Here is an 18,620-nt window from a genome sequence, read left to right as displayed (position 1 = left end):
ATTCACACGAGAGCAGACACTCAGATATGCTCCAACATCGCTTCATTGTGGTGAAACAGGCAACGGCAGGATATGCCGTCCGAACACAATAATCCTTCGCGCTGGCTACATGAGTCGCTGCTATTTTCGCGAATAACCTTCCGCAAGCGATTGGCGCCACGAGTGCTGCGCCGTCGAGCAAGAGATGCAAACTGACGGAGGACAGGCAAATGCAGCGAGAAGTGGCTGCATACAGACCCACCAATGACGTTATGGATGCGCGTCCGGCTCCAGGTGAAACGGAAAGCGCTCGAAGCGGATGGCCAAGGCCCAGAAATGGCGACATTGCGCGGTGTTGCCTCAGGCTCCCAGGGAATCCGCCGTGACGGAGCACAATACAGGCGCTTCGAGACCGTCGTCGCCTCCCTACTACAGTACGGATAACACATTATTCAAGCCCGTGGAGAGCTTGGCTGGATCACGCAACGCTTTTGTCATCACCGAAAGAAGGTGTCCACGGTCAGTTAACCCCCAATTCATCAAACCAGCTCATCATCTCTGACATTGCGACTTCCCCATCGTGGAGCATGCGAAGATTACTGATAGTTAAAGAGATTAGGGGAATATGGGGTCCTCTGGGGAGGAATGCACACTTGGCTCGGCAAGTACACTAGCGTGGTTGTGGAGTCCAAATCCATCAGGCGATCGCGGACGTGGCCTCCCCAAAAACCAAAACGCGACGGACATGGCAGCATTGCCAGCCAGCGCGAGAAATCACTGGTCAATTCCGGTTCTGCCAGACGCAGGAGTACCCAACCCACAGAATCTCGTGCTGTACTGTACGCGCGGAAGATGGGCGGTGTGGCTGCTCAATTGGGCAGTTTCCCTGAGGCCAAGGCCAGCTTGTCACAGATGTGAGCGGATGCACGCGAGGCCAGACTCCGGGGTACAACAGGTACAACAGGTAACTATGTACGGAGTACCGTGTACGGATTGCATTTGGAAAGCAGGATAGCGCTAAGTCAGAGCGAGTAATAGGTCTAGGCTCAATGAGACTAGCGCACTCCTACCTTGAGTTCGTGCCGGGCAAAGCGGTGTGCCTGCCGTGGCAGCCTTGGATGGATCCCATTCGTCATCTCCTATTGCGCTGGACAATGCGCCCCACAACGAGGACAGTGCCGCTCGCAAACAAGGCACGTTGCATGCGGGTGTTTTCCCGCAGCAGAAGCCCAGTGTTCAGCCATCCGCACTTGACTGGCCGATCAGCGTGTCATTGGCCACTACCCATGCCTCCGCCTCCGTCGTGGAAGGCACGAGGCCGCTGGCTCAGCCAAGGCCATTCCGCTTTGAACATGGCCGCACCCAGGCGAGCCAGGCTGCTAACCCAGTGCTGATGATGACACGTCGGGCCACTGTTATTCCAGCGTTTCTGGTCCCTTCCACCCGCTGCCCGCGTCTTCTAGCAGCGCCCCCCCCCCCCCCCCTCTCTTTGTTGCATCGGGCTGCTCTTCCCTGACCATTCATCCACCAGTCATCCCCTTTCCACCGCATCCTCACCACCATCCTCCCGTCTCTCTTCCCTTCAGTCGTATACTTCTGCACGCCTTTGCTGTCGCCCCTGCCCACCCACGGTTGTTCTCGATCCATCATCAATCAAACCCATCGACATATCTACGTCTGGTCTTGCCAATCGCAAAAGACCATCGAACGACCCGCGACAAGCACTGCGCTGCAGATTTAACTTGGCTCTGAGCTGCTACGCCACCTGTCACGCCTGCAATTGCTATCTGTCTCGGCCCGCCTCAACCTGCAGTTGAAAAGAACGAGACGATACAGCTCAACCATCTACGACTTCCTCTGGGGCCTTCTGGCACCGAGTCCAACGCCCGAGTCCTTCGCGGGCTTCCACATCAGCAACGCTTCAGTCTCTCGTGTCGCCTCGTGGCACCCTGAGCGCTGCTGATTAGCTATCACCCCTCGACCCGGTCGTCCCACTCGTCGAGTCCCGCACAATCGTCAGGTCCCGATCGGTCGGTCTCCACTACGGCCTGTGTGTGATTCACACGCTTCGCCAGTTGAACAAGGGGGTTGAAGAGTCATCTCCTCGTCCACCTGTTCCCTAAAAGCCCTCTCCCACTTCCGCATGTTTTCATCGACGATTCGCCAGGTGTCCCAATAACCGCAACTCCACCTCTCTGGTTTGTTGTCTGCCACCTGGTCTCACTCGACTCCGTCCACCTCTCTCGACATCGACGTCGCCTGTCCCCTCAAGTTAGCTGCCGCTGCCTTCCATCGGCCCGCTTCGACGTCGGCGTCGATACCACCCGATCCATCAAGCAAACAAACAAACAAACATCAACAACTTCGCACCGTCCGCCCCCTCTTCATCTCAGCAACACCGGATCTCGGCTTCTGGGCAGCTTCCTCGAACCCCGACCCCTGGGTTCGGCTTTCACTTCCCTCAACAACACATCATTCACTTCCTCATCCGCACCGATGTTATAACGACCTTTTTTCTTGTCTTCTTTTGGGACCACCAGTCCTAGTCTTGACGACTTTCTCTCGCGACCGCCTTTTCCTATTTTTTCTTCTTGAGCATCAAAATACCCCCTCCCATGAGCCTCGGATAGTGAACGACTTGGAGCTACTTGTTTTCTGTTTTATTTACCGCCTTTTGTACATCTTTGCCGGCTTTCTGTTCGTCTCTTTCTCGCGTCATCTCAGCTGCTCGTCGCCCAGTTTCGCCGTTGCGCGGCCAACCGCTTCCGTTGTACGGGTTGGAACTGCCCGTCTCGATAGGAGTCGCTCGATCGGCATAGACCGGCTTTGGGGGCTGGGGAAGAGCTCATTCGGATCTTGTACCACCATTCTCGACGCCCTATATCCTCGGCTAGACCTAATCCCCTTTCATCATGGAATGTCTTCGCGACAACTTCCACGATGGCGTTCTGCTCAATGGTCGGTATCGGACCATCTCCCCTCTCAACCACGGCTCCTTCGGCATGGTCTTCATGGCCAAGGACACCTTGACCGATCAGACGGTGGCCATCAAGTGCCTGACCAAGAAGTCTGCCGCGCCCGACGCTGACTTCGAGTTCGCCATCGACGACAAGTCGGAAGAGCTCGCCCTGCACGGCCGACTCGGCTCGCACCCGAACATTGTCAACCTCAATGACTCGTTCGAGACGGATGCGCACGTCTACCTGGTCTTGGAGTTCTGCCCGCGCGGCGACTTGTACGAGGCGATCCGCAGCGGCCACGGTCCCCTGGAGACGGAACATGTGAGACGCTTCATGCTGGAGCTTGTCGACGCGGTTGAGTACATGCACTCCAAGGGCGTCTACCACCGCGACATCAAGCCGGAGAACATCTTCCTGACCCAGTCGGGGTCCATGAAGCTGGGTGACTTCGGGCTAGCAACGACGGATGAGTGGAGCTACGAGACGACAGTCGGCAGCGACCGCTACATGTCCCCGGAGCAGTATGACTCAGCCGGTGCTGGGTACTCGCCGGCTCAGGCTGACATCTGGGCCATCGGGATCTGCCTCCTCAACATCCTGTTCTCGAGGAATCCGTTCACCACGCCCACGGAGGCGGACCCTCTGTTCCTCGACTTCTCGCGCGACAAGCAGTCTCTGTTCGACGTGTTCCCGTCCATGTCGCAGGACACCTTCGAGGTTATCGTGCAGTGCATGAACCTCGATCCCACCAAGCGCTCCCTGGCCGGAGCCCGTGACGCCTTGCTTCGCGTCGTCAGCTTCACCACTCTGGATGAGGTTCTCGACGACTTCTGCTCCACCGACCGTCGCGTCGTTGCCAGCTCCAACCGCGAGCCCCTCCGCACGCCATCGATTCAGAGTCCACAGGTCGACAACGGCGCCTTCCCGTGGGCCAAGGCCCTGCAGGCGACGCCCCCAAAGCCTATCCGGCAGCTCAGCGCCATTCCCGACGACGAGATCTACGAGGAAGACCTGTTCTCGAAGTCGGGTGCGACGGCGGATTGGATGTCGGCTACGGCACAGACGCCCTCCATGTCGTCGTATATGGACTCGAACCTTGGCACGTCGGCGCAATCCTTCGCGCTGCCGTCCGACTTCCGTCCGGTCCTGCCAGCGAAGGCTACCGCAAAGTCGGACGCCCCTGTTGCCGGCTCCCTGCCCATCACCATGTCCAAGAACCGCAACCAGTCGACCATGTCGCTCTTGTTCGGGCGCAAGGATGCCGTGTCCAAGAGCTGGAGCGATTTGTGGGACGAGGAGTTCGAGGAAGAGGAGCAGGCTAGGCAGCTGCAGGCGCGCAAGGAGATGAACTCGAGGACCTGGAGCCACGAGAGCACTGCCGCAGCGTCTTTGGCCGCGGACAATGACGACACGCCTCGACAAGGCCTGTCGCCCGCTACCAAGACGGCTACCGTTGCCAACGACGAGAACAAGATCCCGTCTATCGATGGGGCCTTTAATCACGCCGACGAGGACTCGGACGTAGACGGCCTGTTCCTCTACGAGGCTCCCCCGGCTAAGGAGGAGCCTCAGCCCCAGCTTCCGCGGAACACGGCACCCTCATCACGACGTGCCGACTTCGACAAGTGGGCAGCACTTGGCGAGCGCCGACGGGCGCATGGGAGCAGCCCGCCTCGCAAGGTCGTCAATGTCTCCCTCCGCACGGGACGTCCTGTCGAGCCCACCCTCCCGGCAAGCCCTCCGGCAAAGGGACGAGGACCGTTCAACAACAGTCATGCCGACTCTCATCAACCTTTTTCTTCTGTTTCTGGGAACCACTCAACTCACCACAATAACAACCATTATCATTACCACCATGGAAGGTGGAGCAACAACCGAGATCGCGCCAAGGAGTGCCCGCGGCACAAGGGCCGCGACCGAGATTGGAATTGGAACTTCGATTGGCGCAAAGAGAAGCGCCCTGGCTTTGGCTACCTCGAGTGGGTTGGTAACTGGCAGGCGGCCAGATCCTAAGGGGACGCGGTTCGCTTTCGAGTGCCGGTTACCACTTGTGGTTGAGTCCACCAGCGCGACCACCATCATCCCTTCTTCGCTCAGTCGTCCCCCCCCCCCTTTTTCCCCTTACCGTTGATTGCTACATTGACCTACGTTGCTTCTTGATCTTCAGAGGTGCTGGCTCGCTGCTGCCTAGTCTTTGTTTCCTCTATCTTCCCTGTGTGGTGCTTTTACTGCGGGCTGTGCGGTAGGCATCCACTTGATTCTGTTTCATCAGATCGGTTGCCGAACGATCCACCTTGACACATATCATCTTACACATATTTTGATCGTCTCTCCCTACTCTATCTTTCCTTTTTTGTCACCAAAGCATCTTCTAGAACGAAACGACACAAACACATGGGTTGGCAGCATTGGGCTTGGCGCGATTGGAACTTTGCAAACGGCGAAACTGGACAGTTGGATTGATTGGATTACTGTGTTTTTTTCTACTTTTCTCTATGGGAAGATACGAAACATCGACAGCGCAGTCGAGCAGCATCAGCAGCATTGAGAGCAGCAAGGGTCAGCATTTCTTTCTGGAGCACGGAGGTGTTTCTCCGACACTCTTATACAATCAATCGACGAAGCTGGGGATTGGGTTGCGGACAGGGCGAGGCTCTGGATGAATCGGCTTGGTTCCGTTGGTTCGACTTTCAGCCCGCTTTCTGAGTATCAGATAGTTATCTCGCAGAGATTAAATCTAGAATACCAGAGGTTACCCACTCGACAATTACGTCCCCGTTGTCTGAAATTTGAAGTGATGCGCATGGTGAAGTGTGATAGATATTTCTAGAGTCGGCTTCCTTCGAAGTAGCTACACTTGCTTTGTTATTCCTGCCTCTTTGAGTCGTCGACGTCTCAAGGGTGGAGCGAGCCTCATGCGTGCTCTTAAGGTCAACCGCAAGGCATGATCATGAGACATGACCTCAATCTGAAACGTGAACAAATCAACGACTTGACTGGAGAACCTCCGGAGCAGAAGGAGGCGATTTGAGGGACTTCAGTCGCATCACTTTTCCTCACCCAGCCAACTGCAGTATCCGCATAAAAGTGTGCTCCTACCCTGCAGCGAACGGATCATGCCATTCGCATTAACTCGGCCGAGATGTATGGTCTGATCTGGTTACGTGTCCCAGACATGCGGGTCTGGGTTGGGTTGGTTGCTTGCTGCAGGGCGCATCGCATGCCCGTAACGACAGCCAGGAGAAGAAGAATAAACAAGTAAAATGTCAACAGACAAACATCAAACGCCGCTGAGGCGAACTAGCCATCCCATCCATCCATCCCGGCCCCGAGATTCCCGCCCCCATGCTATCATGCTATACCCATTGTGCAAATTCCCCGCCACTTAGAGCCTTACAGGGAGGGTAGTGTAACCCGTACTGTGTTCAGGCCAGTGCGTTGTTGTGTTCGCGAGGTTCGATGCGCACATACGTGTGATGGGGTCTCCTCCCCCCCCCCCTCCCCTATCCCAGCGTGACACATGCCCTTGCAGTGTAGTTAAACAAACCCAACCTTCCCTTCCCCCTTCCCGCCCCCCTCTTTCCAACCGGACATGGGTGTTCGGATACGGATGAACCGGGCCGGGGAACATGAAATCGCCAACTATCGCAGGGCACGGCGGGTGGTTTGTTTATTTGTTCAAAGGGCATTGGTCCGGTTCCCAAGGGAAGGGAGATCGGGTCGGGTACTTTTTGCAACCCGCTATGCTTCCCTCTTCGATCTCACAGATCATGAAATGCTGGTTGCAAACATGTCCTCAACTAGGTACTGCTGCTGCGATTCAGTGACATAGCGCCAAAATGGACTTGGGGTTCCCCACAAACATGGCTTCCCAACCCCCCCTTTATTCCTCCGACCGAATGCAACCTGTATGTACTGCCTATGTATGGATGTATGCATGCATGTATAGCCATGTGTCAAGGTCCCAACGGTAAACATGAACTCGTAACGGAAGATGTGGCTCCATAAACGCCAGGTCAAACACGACACCAAATCTCCCCCCATCCCTTGGTCTGTCTACGTCTCCAGCTTCATCACTTTCCAAATCATTATGTCGTCGAGGCCATTACGCAAACATGCCGCCAACAGAAAAGCGAACCGCGCCCAAACCGGCCGGTCAGTCGTCAAGAATCAAGAGGGGGTATGAATCCAAAATCCCAGACCCTATGCCTTCTTCACTAGATGCGGCAACAGCACGCTTCACCCCGCCTCGAGTCGAAGCGCTGCGCGTTGTCATGACCAAGGACTCGGGAGTCCATATCACAGCTCGGGCGTCGAAGGCTCGGCGCCGATCAGGCTCTTGGGCAGGAACGCCCAGACGGTGCCGACGACAGACAAGAGGGACGATATCGCCATGACGGCCCAGGCGAAGATCTTTTCCCTGATCGGCATCTCGTGGCCGAAGAGCTTGAGATAGAAGGCGATAGGGAGCCTGTAATATGCGCAACCAAGGTAGGACTGGTCAGCCTTTTTGCTCTCCTGGAAGGCAGCTTCGCCAGCAGCCGGGCGAGGATCGCCCAACCCTGGGAGGCCCCTAAGTTGGGAAGAGTGGGCCGGGAAAGGGAGAAGGGGCCAAAAAAAAAGAAAGGTAGAGCAGAAGAAAAGAGGCAAACGTACGTCACACAGATTGTAAAGCACAAGGCGCTTCCCATGAACGCCATGATGCTGTCGAAGGCTGGGAATAGCACCGCGATGCCGAGGAACATGAGGATCACGGCGACGCGGACGGCGACCTTCATGACGCCGCGGAAGCCCATGCCGCGGCCGACGAGCCCGTGGGAGTAGGGATAGTCGTACTCGGCCGCGACGGTCTGCCGGTTCAGGCCCAGCAGGAGCTCGAGCGTCGACACGATGGGGCGGGCATTGAGCGGGATCTTGGTCAGCGGGATTATGCCGATGCACAGGCACATGAGCGCGGTCAGGGTGCGAGGGTAGCTGGACTCGAGGAGGATGTTGGACGTGATCTCGTCGCGGACGGAGTCGCCGAACATGAGCAGGCCGGTGACGGCCGTGGTGGCGTCAAGGAGATACTACACGTGTAACGCAATTTTCCCGGTCAGAAAAGCTAGGTGAAGAGAGGAGAAGCAGAAGAAACAAGGAAGGAAAGAGAAGAAGAACAACGGAAAAAGGGTTGGGGGGGAGGGGGGGAACCTACGGTCAATGTAAAAGTGGTCTTGACGGCTCGGGCGTATTTGTACGGGTGGCGCATGTCTCGGTAGATCTGGAGATGGGCGAGTTAGGATCAGTATTCGAGTCGTCAAGGGATAGATGTCAAGAGATAGATGTCAAGGGCTGAGACCCACATTAGGAAACACGCCGTGGCCGCCCCTTCTGAAAGTTAGCCTTTCATCCCCAAGGCACAGGAGGAATCAGGCTTACCATGGAGACATGAGCAGGCCGAAAGAAAGGGGCAGCGTCAGCCAGTTCGCCGGGAATAGATAGGTCTTGGCCGGCTCGATGAGGGAGCCCGGAGAGGTGGGTTTCATCAAGCCATCGAGGATTAAGATGAGCGCGACTGGGGTTCGGGGGTGTCAACATCTCGCCTGTCCGTAGCCATCTGTGACGGGAACCTGATAGGACTCACTGGTAAAGCAGGAAAAGATGCCGATGAAGCTCGTAAAACTCAGCAGGCGCAAGGGCAGGAAGTTCAGGGGCATCAAGACGAGGCCGCAGATCATCTTCCAGCCCGTTACCGAGAGGAGGCCGGGGAACAACAGGTCGAGCGAGTCGGCAAAGAGGACGATGAGCGCGACCGAGGCAGCGATGAGCTCCAAGGTGAAGAGGAAGCTGGTGGCGATGCGGGCGTTGCGGCCAAACGAGATGTAGGCGATGTCGGAGAAGGTGATGAGGCTCGGGTCGAGGTCCATGCACTTGGCCAGAAGCCGGGCGGTCCAGGCCGTCACGAGGGCGCAGAGCAGCAGAGTGGCCATGCCGCAGATCCAGCCAGCGTACTTGAAGCCCATGGGCAGGCTGAGCATACCGACCCCGATCAGAACACTGCCGCGGCCGTCAGCAATGATCCTTAGGCGGAAGAGAGAGAGAGAGAGAGAGGGAGGGAGGGAGGGAGGGAGGGAGGGAGAGACGAAAGGAGGAGTAAAAAAGGAGGAAGCATACTTTGTGGAATTGAAGACGGTCTGAGGCAGCGTCGACTGCCCCTCGACGGCAAGCACAATCTTGCCGTCCTGCTCGACCTCCTTGACGAGGATGGGGGGGAGCTCGCCGTCGGGGACGTTCCCGCCGGCCTCCTGCTGCTCCCGCCAGAGCGCCGCGGCGGTGGCGGCGGGCCCCGCGTCCTCCGCCGCCTTACACGCACGGCTCAGGCTGCTCGCGTCCGAACGGACGGTGCCGTAGTCCATCAGCATGCCGCTGGTGCCGGATCGGTAGCTCCCCACGAGGGGCGGCGTGGCCAGGTGCGGCGGGATGGCGAAGATGGACCCCACCCCGGACATGGTCGTTCCGTGGCTACCCACACGGAACATGGGCGCTAGCTCGCCGTCCCCGCCGGACGCCCGCTGCTGCTGCTGCTGCTGCTGCTGCTTCCCGTCCCTTGAGCCGTGGCTTGACTGGCGGTGAAGGAGCGGGCTGGTGCTGCCAGCGCGCTCGGGGCTTGCGGTCCGGGAGGAGAGCTGTTGCTGCTGGGGGCGATGGCCATGGTCAACACCGCCCGCCTGGAGGGCGGCCTCGAGCTGCTGGCGGATTAGGGAGGGCGACGGGCCGGCTTCGACGTCGTGTTCGCGGCGCCGGTGCTGCTGCTCCGGTTCATAGGGGGAGACAACGCCCGAGTCAGGAGTGGCCGCTATTGGGACCTGGTCCGGAGCGAAGATGAAGGAGGGCCTCTGGGGGATGACTTCGGGGAAGCTGGCGGCGCGGGTCCAGCTGCGGGTGAAGGAGCGGATGCTGTTGACGCCGCCGATGTCGGTCAGGGCGGCGAGGCGGTTGGTGATGGAGGGACTGAGCGGTCGCCGTTAGCGGGCTTGTTCGTGGGCAGAGAGGGGTGGGATCTCAAGAGTAATTGTTTGCTTACCGCCTCCGTCTGAGCTGCTGCGTCCAGTGGCCATCTTCGGGGGCAGACTCGGCGCTGCGGCCCAGGAACGCCTCATTCTCGGACTGGAGGCTCCTGTTGCCGAACGAGGAGACGCTGCCGGTGCGGGAGGCTCCCCCGCGTTCATACTGGTCCCAGCTCGTGGGGTTATTCCGCGAGTTTGGCGAGGCCATTGGTGTTGAACGCCGACGAAAGCCGGGGATGCGACACGAGGCGCAGGCAACTCCTCTCTCGGATCGATCAAGACGAGAGAAGAGAAGGCAGAGACGACACAGCTCAGTTAAACGGTGATTATGGCGCAATCGTGCGCGGGGCTCCGCGGGGACTGCACTGACGCGCTTCGCGATACAAGGACCCCTCGCGATAAGACGGCTATGGGTGGAGTTGGTGGAGTGAGGGGGGCGACCGGCACGGATATGCTCGAACGACTATTTGGTATTATACCGTACAGTTAAGTTAGTTATCAAGCACCTTGCAAGGAATGTATGACTAGGGCCGGGTACGGAGTAGCTGAAGATAAAACCGAGGAAGAAAAAGGGAGAGAAAGGTAGAAAATTCCAATTGTCTCCTCGTTTCTCGAGACTCCCCACGATCGCTGTTGTGCGTACCAAGTCAAGATCGACGGTCGGGACGAGCCGATTACACCGTCGTCATGGTGCAAGTTGCTTTCATACTCGTACATACTAAATGTATGTATGTACATACAGTAAGTACATAGTCGGTCGGGTCGAGACTCTGCCAAGGATAATAGTAGTGTTCTCCACGAGACCAAATTCCCCGGCGTGGTGCCAAGCAGTGGCGCACTCTTCTTCAATTGCTTCCAGTGCTGCAAGCTGCCGGAGTCGGCCATCTCTTGTGACTTTTTGTCGAAGGGTCTTGTGGTGGGCAGAGTTTGACGAAAGCGTTGCCAGAAGTTTCTCGTCGACGCAGCGCTTCCATGATCTTGGTTGTGCTTTTGGCAGCTCGGATTGGCCAATCAAGGCTCTGCTATCATCTGCTATCATACACTGCCTGGTACCGTACGGAGTAACTTCCCTCTACTGTGCAGTGAAGCGGACCTCAGAGCGGTGGCAGGCGGCAGAACCGGGGACTGATGGGTGCATTTCCACCAGAGAGCAAAGAGCTGCCCGGCAGCCTGGCCATTTTTCCAACACGCTCTTTCCGCCCCAAACCCCCAAACCCTCAAAAATCCTCCCCACACAGAGTAGGAGTTGGGGCACCCCGCGACCATGTGGAGGACAGCGCGTGAGTCGGTGTGCCTGATATGCCGCTCGGCAACGCAACGCACGACGGCGCTCCCGGAGCTCGGGCAGCCATGGATGATGGGGCAGCGCACCTTTGCGACGCGCGGAGACCGTCCCTCGCGCATGGTCCTGTCCGACCGAGTCGCCCGCGGGTCGCGAGCTGACGATGCCTCGAGGAGGTCCCGCGACCGAGACCGGCCCGAGGGCCCCTGGGGAGGCGCCAACCGCACCGTCGCCAACATCGACCCGGCCCGCCGACGAGGGCCTGCATCGAACCGCCGCGATAGGAAGGCCGACACGCGAGACGAGCCGGGCCAGACGCGCGACAAGGACGAGAGCCATCTCAAGGCGCTCAAGATGCAGCGTGCCCTCGCCACCATCTCGTACCGCCAGCGCACCGCCGTCAAGGCCCGCATCTCGGACGTCGAGTCCTTCGAGCAGTTCGACCTGCTGCCGTCCCTCAAGGAGGCCGTCTATAACGAGGTGCTCAAGGGCATGGTGGATGTCAAGCCGACCCCGGTCCAGAGGCTCGCCATCCCCGCCCTGCTCGGGAAGCCGGTCGGGCAGCACGCGGACGCGGGCCGGCGCCCCAAGGGGGCCGAGCCCAAGAGGGAAGAGTTCCTGCTGGCCGCCGAGACCGGGTCCGGCAAGACGCTGGCGTACCTGCTGCCCATTATCCAGGCCCTCAAGATAGCCGAGGCCGACGACGACGCGGTCAAGGCGTACAACGAACGGCTCGAGGCCGAGAGGGAGCGCCGCGGCGGCGCCCCCGTGTCGGAGTGGATCGACAAGTTCGAGCCGCACCCGAACCACGCCCGCCCCCGCGCCGTCGTGCTGGTCCCGACGGCGGAGCTCGTCGACCAGGTGCTGGCCACCGCCAAGAAGATCTCCCACGTGGCCAAGTTCAAGGTCCGGCCCGTCTCGGCCAGCTACAGCCCGGTCAAGATCCAGCGCAACATGTACAGCCACGGCGGCATCGACATGGTCGTCGCCACCCCTCACCTCCTCGCCGCCATGGCCGAGAGCGACCCCAACATCCTCTCGCGCGTCCACCACCTCGTCATCGACGAGGCCGACTCCCTCCTGGACCGCTCCTTCTCGCCCGAGACGACCAAGATCGTCGAGCGCGCCATGCCGTCGCTCAAGCAGCTCGTCCTCTGCTCCGCCACCATCCCGCTCCGCCTCGACAACTACCTGGCCGACCACTTCCCCGACATCAAGCGCATCGCGACCCCCAACCTGCACGCCATCCCGCGGCGCGTCCAGCTGGGCGTCGTCGACGTGTCCAAGGACCCCTACCGCAACAACAAGCTCCTGGCCTGCGCCGACGCCATCTGGACCATCGGCAAGGACTCGTCGCTGCAGGGGGACGCCGACGAGGTCGACATCAAGCGCATCATGGTCTTTGTCAACGAGCGCGAGACCACCCAGCAGGTCGCCGACTACCTCGTGTCCAAGGGCATCGACGCCGTCGCCCTGCACCGCGACACCCCCGAGCACCGCCAGAGCGAGATGCTCGCCAGCTTCACCACCAGGGAGCCCATGCGCGCCACCAGGGACGAGATCGAGGCGGCCAAGCGGGCCGTCCTGGCCAGGGCCGGCCCCGCCGCCCCGCGCCGCCACCTCCCCAACACCAAGGTCATCGTCGCCACCGACCTGGCCTCGCGCGGCATCGACACCCTGGCCGTCCGCCACGTCGTCCTCTACGACGTGCCCCACACCACCATCGACTTCATCCACCGCCTCGGCCGGGCCGGGCGCATGGGCAGGCGTGGCCGCGGCATCGTCTTGGTGGGCAAGAACGACCGCAGAGACGTGGTCGCCGAGGTGAAGGAGAGCATGTTCAGAGGCCAAGCGCTTATCTGAGCTTCTAAGATGGGAAGATGTTTTTTTTTTTTTGGGGGGGGGGGGGGGGGGCGGCTAGGCGAGTGCATATCCCTCCCAGTGTACGATGATGATGTACTATATATATCTACATATACATACAGTTAAGTGGACCAAGGCGAAGATAAAATAAAAGATACCAGCGCACATTGCGTGTGTATGTTATATTCTGTATGTACTGTACATGGAAAAATAGAAAACAAAATGTTGGAAGGCAACCCCGAAGTGTAGGCCCAGGCGCCTGTTTTGCATATGTTGCAGAACTCAAGACCACGCTCTCTATCGCTCGTCGTTCAGTCGTTACTCGTAATCCGTGTCGTCATCGTCGTTGAATCATGGGGTATGATATCAAAGCGGAGGAAGTCTTTTCCAGTTTGGGGGGGAGGCATCCGTCCAACGTGGATCCTATTGTCCTCCCTCCTTCTCCTCCCCTTAATGACTCTTCTTCTGGCCGCTTTCTCCCCCCCCCCCTTCTCCTCCTCCTCCTCCTCCACCACCACCACCACCAGCACTCGCTCGTTACCACGACCACCAACACCCTTTTTTTCCTTCATTTTTTTTTTAAAAAAAAAGGGTTGGCGGGGGAAGGGAGGGAAGAGAATAGGAAAATGAAAATAAAAAGGAAATCGTAAAAGTTAATGCTTGCCGACCTCCCATGTGCGCATCTTGCTCATGGTGCGCTTCCGCATGGTGGCCATGATCTGGGCCTCCATCTTCTCGATGCCGGCCTCGATGTCGGCGTCCTCGGCCTCGAACCGGCGCTCGCGCCGGCGGTCCCACAGGCACCAGCACACGACGACGACGACGGTCAGCGGCACCGTGATGGCGAAGTAGATCCACAGCAGCGGCGACACGGGGTTCCACTTGCTTCCGCCGTCACCCGAGCCCTCCGCCGGCCCCCCGTCGTTGTTGTTGTTGTTGTTGTTGTTGTTGTTGCCGCCGCCGCCGCCGCCGCCGTCGGGGACAAAGTTGAAAAAGGCCATGCCGAAGATGGAGGCCAGGTACGTGGCCGGCAGGAAGACGGCGCCCATCAGGGAGATGACCTTCATCGAGGTGCTGTCGCGCTTGGCCGCGTGCGCGAGCCGCCGCTGCTCGCCGGCCATCTGGAGGCCCAGCTTGGACTCCTTTTGGGCGATGATGTTGTAGAGCTGGGGGTGAAGTGGAACAGATATTTGTCAGCGTGGCAAGAAGAGGGAAAAAAGAAAAAAAGAAAAAAAGAAAAAAAGAAAAGAAAAGAAAAGAAAAAGAAAAAAAGACAGAAAGGAAAGGAAAGGAAAGGAAAGACTTACGGCTGCCCGCTGGATGGTCAGCCGCTCGAGCGTAATGTGGGCGTAGTTCTCGATGCCCTTGAGCTTGGCCTGGTAAAAGTCGAGGCGGGAGAGCATGCTGCGGTGGACCTTGTCGACGGTGCCGGCGCGGCCGCCGTAGGCCGGGTCGTGGGCGGCGCGGGACCAGAAGCGGTCCATGGCCTGGCGGACGGCGGAGACGATCTCCTGGTAGGCCTGGGGCCGCTTCCAGAGGACCTGGGAGTGGCACTCGACCAGGTCCAGGTTGATCTGGTCGAGGTCGATCATGGGCCCGCGGATGTACTTGCTCTCCTCCTCGAGCACCTCCTGGCGCATGCTGACGGCGCTCTCGAGGTCGCGCAGCCACTGCCGGGCCTGCCGCTGCTTCTGGTCGTTCTTCATCGACAGGTCGTGGCTCAGGATGATGACGGGCAGCAGCAGCGGGTGCATCACCTGGCCCGCGCACGCCCGCAGGTGCCGGATGCTCTCGACTATGTCCGACGACGGCGTCCCCTTGGCGTAGCCCGTCGTGATGTGCGTGCGGAACGAGTGGGACAGCATCAGCTCCCACCCGCGCGTCTTGCCCTTCTTGCGCACGTCGGACTTGCGAAAGATGATTTCTGTTGGTTTGCCCCGACGACCCCAACATTGGGGGAAAAAAGGGGGGGAGGGGTGGTGGTTAGCGAAAGAGAGAGCGCAGAGGAGGGTGATGTTAAATTAAGGAAGGGTCGTTGATGGAATCACCGTGTTTTTTTTTTCTTTTTTTTTTTAAAAAAAGGGGAGGGAAAGGGAAAAGAAAAAAAAAAGGGAAAAGAAAAGAAGAAAACATACGCAGATGCGGGTCGTCGTCGTCCTGATCAAAGGCCGACCAAAAGAAGGGCCCCACGACGCTGCTGCCCTCGATGGCGCGGAAGGGGAGGTGCCAGGCCCGGATCATGTCCTCGTATGCCTGGTGGGTAAGAGATAGGTAGCAGGGCGTGAAGGTCTCTGGGTGCTGCGCATTTTGTTGGAGACTAGGGAAAAGGGGAAGGAGGGGAGGGGGGGGGGTTGTGTTGATTCGAGTTAGCCCACATTCCATCCATGTCCGAGGCAATTCGACGTGAAAGCGAAAGAGTGTAAAGGGATTCCGAGGTTGTAGGGGCGGGCGACTTACATCAACCGGATCCCGCTCACCAACTCAACGCCGGGCCGTAGCTTAGGGGGTGCGAACGCCCCCTGAGAGAACGGTCAGTCTGGGCTCCTCTCGGGCTATGGACGGAATGTGGATTGGGACCACAGGCTTGACAGCCGAGGGCGGGGCTCACTCTTCTGTGTAGAAAGTTGCCAAACTCATCCTGTAGCTCGTCGGAGCGGAACCGGTGCTCCTCGCAGGTGTTGAATGAGGGATCCTAACAACCGATGTTGTGTTAGTTGGGTCGGGTTTGGGTTGACTAACTCCTTGGTCCATCTCCAACCCCTTCCACCTTCATCACCAAATAAAAAAAATAATAAATAAATAAAAGAGATGCGGTTGGGCTGGAGCTCACCGTGTAGTTAAAGATCTCGAGATAGCTTGTCTCTTCGGGCACGTACTTGAACTCGGCCACATAGGACCGGAACATGTAGTCGTCCATGGCTCCCGCGGCGTCCGTCAAAGGGGCACCGAAGCCGAGTCCTTAACCTCTGCAGCAGGCGAGCGAGCTTGGGTTACAATCCAACAAGCCCCCAAAAAATAAAAAAAAATGAAATAAAAATGAAATAAAACCCTTCCAAGCCTCCCGAGGCGGAATCTTGAGTCGCCGGAACCACCCTCTTGAGATTCGAGTGTATCTAAAAAAGTGTAAGTTCGCAGGGCGGTCGATGGTGCCAAGATTGGAAGCTGCTCTCACATTAGAGGGTGATTATTGCGGATGTCCTAGTGTTATGTATGTACTGTATGTACATACCTCCTCTTCTGATTTGTTTTCTCTCTCTCTTTCCAAGTAAACAAAACGACTGTATTCGCAAAAAAAAAAAAAGGGGGGGGGGGGGGGTTTCAGAGTGTTCAACTTGTTGTTGAGCCCTCTCTTCCCGCAGGCCTCGTTCGTTGACTTTCAAAGCAGAAAAATAATCACCCAAGCGAACCCCCATCTATGTGCGGGCTTGACCATTCTCTGCTCCCCGGCCAGCCACCACGGCGGCGGCCTCTCCATGCATGCTTCCCACCCTTGTCGGGTTGCACACGCACCCATGTAGGAACTAAGGTGCGGTTTGCCCGCCTACTCTGTAACTAATCCGTACATGTTCGGACAGTGTGAATCGATTTCCTCCTCTTCGCCAAGGAAAACACGCCCCTGAACACTTTCCCGCGAGACAAACGTTGGAGAGTCAGCGTGCGATGCCTGATACCGTTGCCCATCGAGGGAACATCCGGTACGGATTGCACCACGTTGTTCACATCAACCCCCTCACAGCAACCTTGCCCAACGAACGGAGCCGTGAGGGTAACCGGGAGATACAGTAACCGGGAGATACACGTAGTGTATGGACTCGCGGGGTTAGAACTGAGTGGAGTCCACTTTTAATCAGTGTGAGATCGCTCCCGCCGGGCCAATTGCCGGTGGCTGGGCTCACTCTCCACAGCCCGATTGATTGTGCAGCTATGGCGATCGATGATGCTGCTCGGAAATGGAAGAAAAAAGAGAAGAATATATATATATATATATATATATATATATATGAAGATAGCATGAAAATCAGCAAGAACCACGGTAGATGGATTCCACATGTCATTTCTGCCTGCCTGCACCCAAGAAGAAACCTTGACATCGAACAAGAGACCGAGAAAAGAAACCAAGGTATACTTGCAAGTTAAAACCTTACTGCACATAGATGAGCGAGAGAAGCTTTGTACCACGTAACTGTTCATGTAGGTACGTACATACGGAAGAAGAAGCAACTGGAGTACAAGGAGTGACGGCTTGCCTTCTAGAGGGAGCATTCCGGAGCGAGGAAACACAGCCATGGAACTTTTTTTCATCTCCTATCCATCATCCAACCTCCCGTTACCCGACCGACAGGTTGATCACCATCACGCGGAAACTGGAACCTGCACAGCGAAAGGGAGGTAAAGATAAGGACAAGACAACCATTTTTGAACCCGGAGACGGACAGTGTCAACGCCTAGAGCCTACCCAAGACCAACCCACCGCACCCGGGTCCCCCCCTATCCGGCTGTACTAACCCGTACAGCGTCCGTAAAAAATTCCCTTTGGTAGCTCTTTGCTCTGTATAGATGCTCAAGGTGATGATACTTGGTCCTTCTCAGGCTAGTCTCCTCCTCGGCAACAAGAAGCAAAGAAAAAGTAGCGCACTGGCCCGGAAACTCCACCGTCAGTTGCCCCTATCCAAGTGATTCCAGCATTGCAATTCAAGCAGGGAAAGCCACTGCAATGACTGGCCCTGTCGATCGGTCCCAGCCGGGGTTCTCAGCACACAAGGCGGAAGGCTTGTTGAACTCAGCCCTCCATCGTCGGCTCGTCTAGCATAACCAACCAGCCGTCCGTGGAGCCTTAGAAATCCTGGAACAGGTAACCGAGTCTAGCATGCCTGGTCAGTTTCGCATTCTCCACGACCAGAGACACCAAAGTCACAAAGGCTAGTACAACGGAGGGGAGAGGGGAAGGAAAGAGAGAGAGGGAAAGAAAGGGGGGCGAAAAGAGGAGCAACTTACTCGTCATTCCCAGGTGCGCCGTACTGCTCCACCTCCTCCGGGTACCGGTCGAATTGGCTGGCGTCGCCGGTGCCGGCCCGCACCGGGGGCGAGTAAGGCGCGTCAATATCCTTGCGCGCGAGCCGGTCCCACGTCACCTCGGCGAACCAGGGGTGGTTCTTAACGTCCTGCGACCCGCCGTACAGGTTGCCCAGCCGCTTGGTCAGGTCGGCCGTGATGAGCCGCTCCAGCAGGTCCTGCGCGTCCGGGTTGATGTACGCCGGGTACTTGACCTTGCCCCGCAGGATGTTCTCGTAGATCTTCATCGGCGAACCGCTGTCCCAGAAGGGTGTGTACCCGCAGAGCATCTCGTAGATGAGGATGCCAAGGGACCACCTGGAGGAAAGCAAGACGCCCGTGCGCGTGTGCGAGTACGAGTTAGTCTAAGCTCTCGATAATGTCATATGTCTCAGACTTCCTCCACCGCGCTGGGAGACAAGTAAGGAGGTTGGTTTT

General features: G+C 57.9%; 5 protein-coding genes across 5 annotated transcripts in view; 2 read left to right on the top strand and 3 right to left on the bottom strand.

The window, feature by feature from the left end:
• Positions 1 to 2,891: 2,891 nt before the first annotated feature.
• Positions 2,892 to 4,952, top strand: P884DRAFT_274193 (kinase-like domain-containing protein; the record flags this gene model as incomplete). Its single annotated transcript, XM_069442689.1, has 1 exon — positions 2,892 to 4,952. The coding sequence occupies one exon, from the start codon at positions 2,892 to 2,894 to the stop codon at positions 4,950 to 4,952; it is 2,061 nt and encodes a 686-aa protein (XP_069301904.1).
• Positions 4,953 to 7,238: 2,286 nt separating this feature from the next.
• On the bottom strand, positions 7,239 to 10,193 carry P884DRAFT_266135 (amino acid transporter; the record flags this gene model as incomplete). Its single annotated transcript, XM_069442004.1, has 8 exons — positions 7,239 to 7,512; positions 7,596 to 8,008; positions 8,134 to 8,199; positions 8,282 to 8,306; positions 8,358 to 8,493; positions 8,563 to 8,975; positions 9,093 to 9,929; positions 10,003 to 10,193. 8 exons carry the CDS (start codon positions 10,191 to 10,193, stop codon positions 7,239 to 7,241), a joined length of 2,355 nt encoding a protein of 784 aa, XP_069301903.1.
• Positions 10,194 to 11,159: 966 nt separating this feature from the next.
• Positions 11,160 to 13,163, top strand: P884DRAFT_253781 (P-loop containing nucleoside triphosphate hydrolase protein). The gene has a single exon (XM_069440834.1). It carries the CDS (start codon positions 11,250 to 11,252, stop codon positions 13,128 to 13,130), a length of 1,881 nt encoding a protein of 626 aa, XP_069301902.1. The 5' UTR covers positions 11,160 to 11,249; the 3' UTR covers positions 13,131 to 13,163.
• Positions 13,164 to 13,651: 488 nt separating this feature from the next.
• Positions 13,652 to 16,243, bottom strand: P884DRAFT_215126 (uncharacterized protein). The gene is made up of 6 exons (XM_069439252.1): positions 15,961 to 16,243; positions 15,739 to 15,822; positions 15,588 to 15,649; positions 15,266 to 15,447; positions 14,438 to 15,054; positions 13,652 to 14,296 (listed from the first exon to the last, which is right to left on the bottom strand). The coding sequence occupies exons 1-6, from the start codon at positions 16,045 to 16,047 to the stop codon at positions 13,784 to 13,786; spliced, it is 1,545 nt and encodes a 514-aa protein (XP_069301901.1). The 5' UTR covers positions 16,048 to 16,243; the 3' UTR covers positions 13,652 to 13,783.
• A 1,721-nt stretch (positions 16,244 to 17,964) lies between these two features.
• P884DRAFT_266132 (kinase-like domain-containing protein) overlaps positions 17,965 to 18,620 on the bottom strand; it is a gene marked incomplete at both ends in the record, with an annotated part of 2,134 nt that continues 1,478 nt past the window's right edge. The window contains 2 exons of the mRNA XM_069442003.1: positions 17,965 to 17,992; positions 18,126 to 18,500. Of these exons, the coding sequence (XP_069301900.1) occupies positions 17,965 to 17,992; positions 18,126 to 18,500 (403 nt within the window). The remainder of the gene's footprint in view (positions 17,993 to 18,125; positions 18,501 to 18,620) is intronic.

The sequence above is a fragment of the Thermothelomyces heterothallicus genome (genome assembly GCF_042370625.1).
Source record: "Thermothelomyces heterothallicus CBS 202.75 unplaced genomic scaffold P884_scaffold_1, whole genome shotgun sequence".
NCBI classification, from domain to species: domain Eukaryota; kingdom Fungi; phylum Ascomycota; class Sordariomycetes; order Sordariales; family Chaetomiaceae; genus Thermothelomyces; species Thermothelomyces heterothallicus.
The sequence above is the reverse complement of the archived record's forward strand: the minus strand, read 5'-3'. Positions and strand labels throughout refer to the sequence as shown.

What these genes read in the sequence shown, in the direction of transcription:
- P884DRAFT_253781 (XM_069440834.1), top strand. Translation starts at nt 11,250, where the DNA reads ATGTGGAGGACAGCGCGTGAGTCGGTGTGCCTGATATGCCGCTCGGCA.
- P884DRAFT_215126 (XM_069439252.1), bottom strand. Translation starts at nt 16,047, where the DNA reads ATGGACGACTACATGTTCCGGTCCTATGTGGCCGAGTTCAAGTACGTG. An exon ending in GCAACTTTCTACACAGAAGA is followed by an intron (nt 15,650 to 15,738) that starts GTGAGCCCCGCC and finishes CCGTTCTCTCAG; the next exon opens with GGGGCGTTCGCACCCCCTAA. An exon ending in TGACCATCCAGCGGGCAGCC is followed by an intron (nt 14,297 to 14,437) that starts GTAAGTCTTTCC and finishes CTTCACCCCCAG; the next exon opens with CTCTACAACATCATCGCCCA.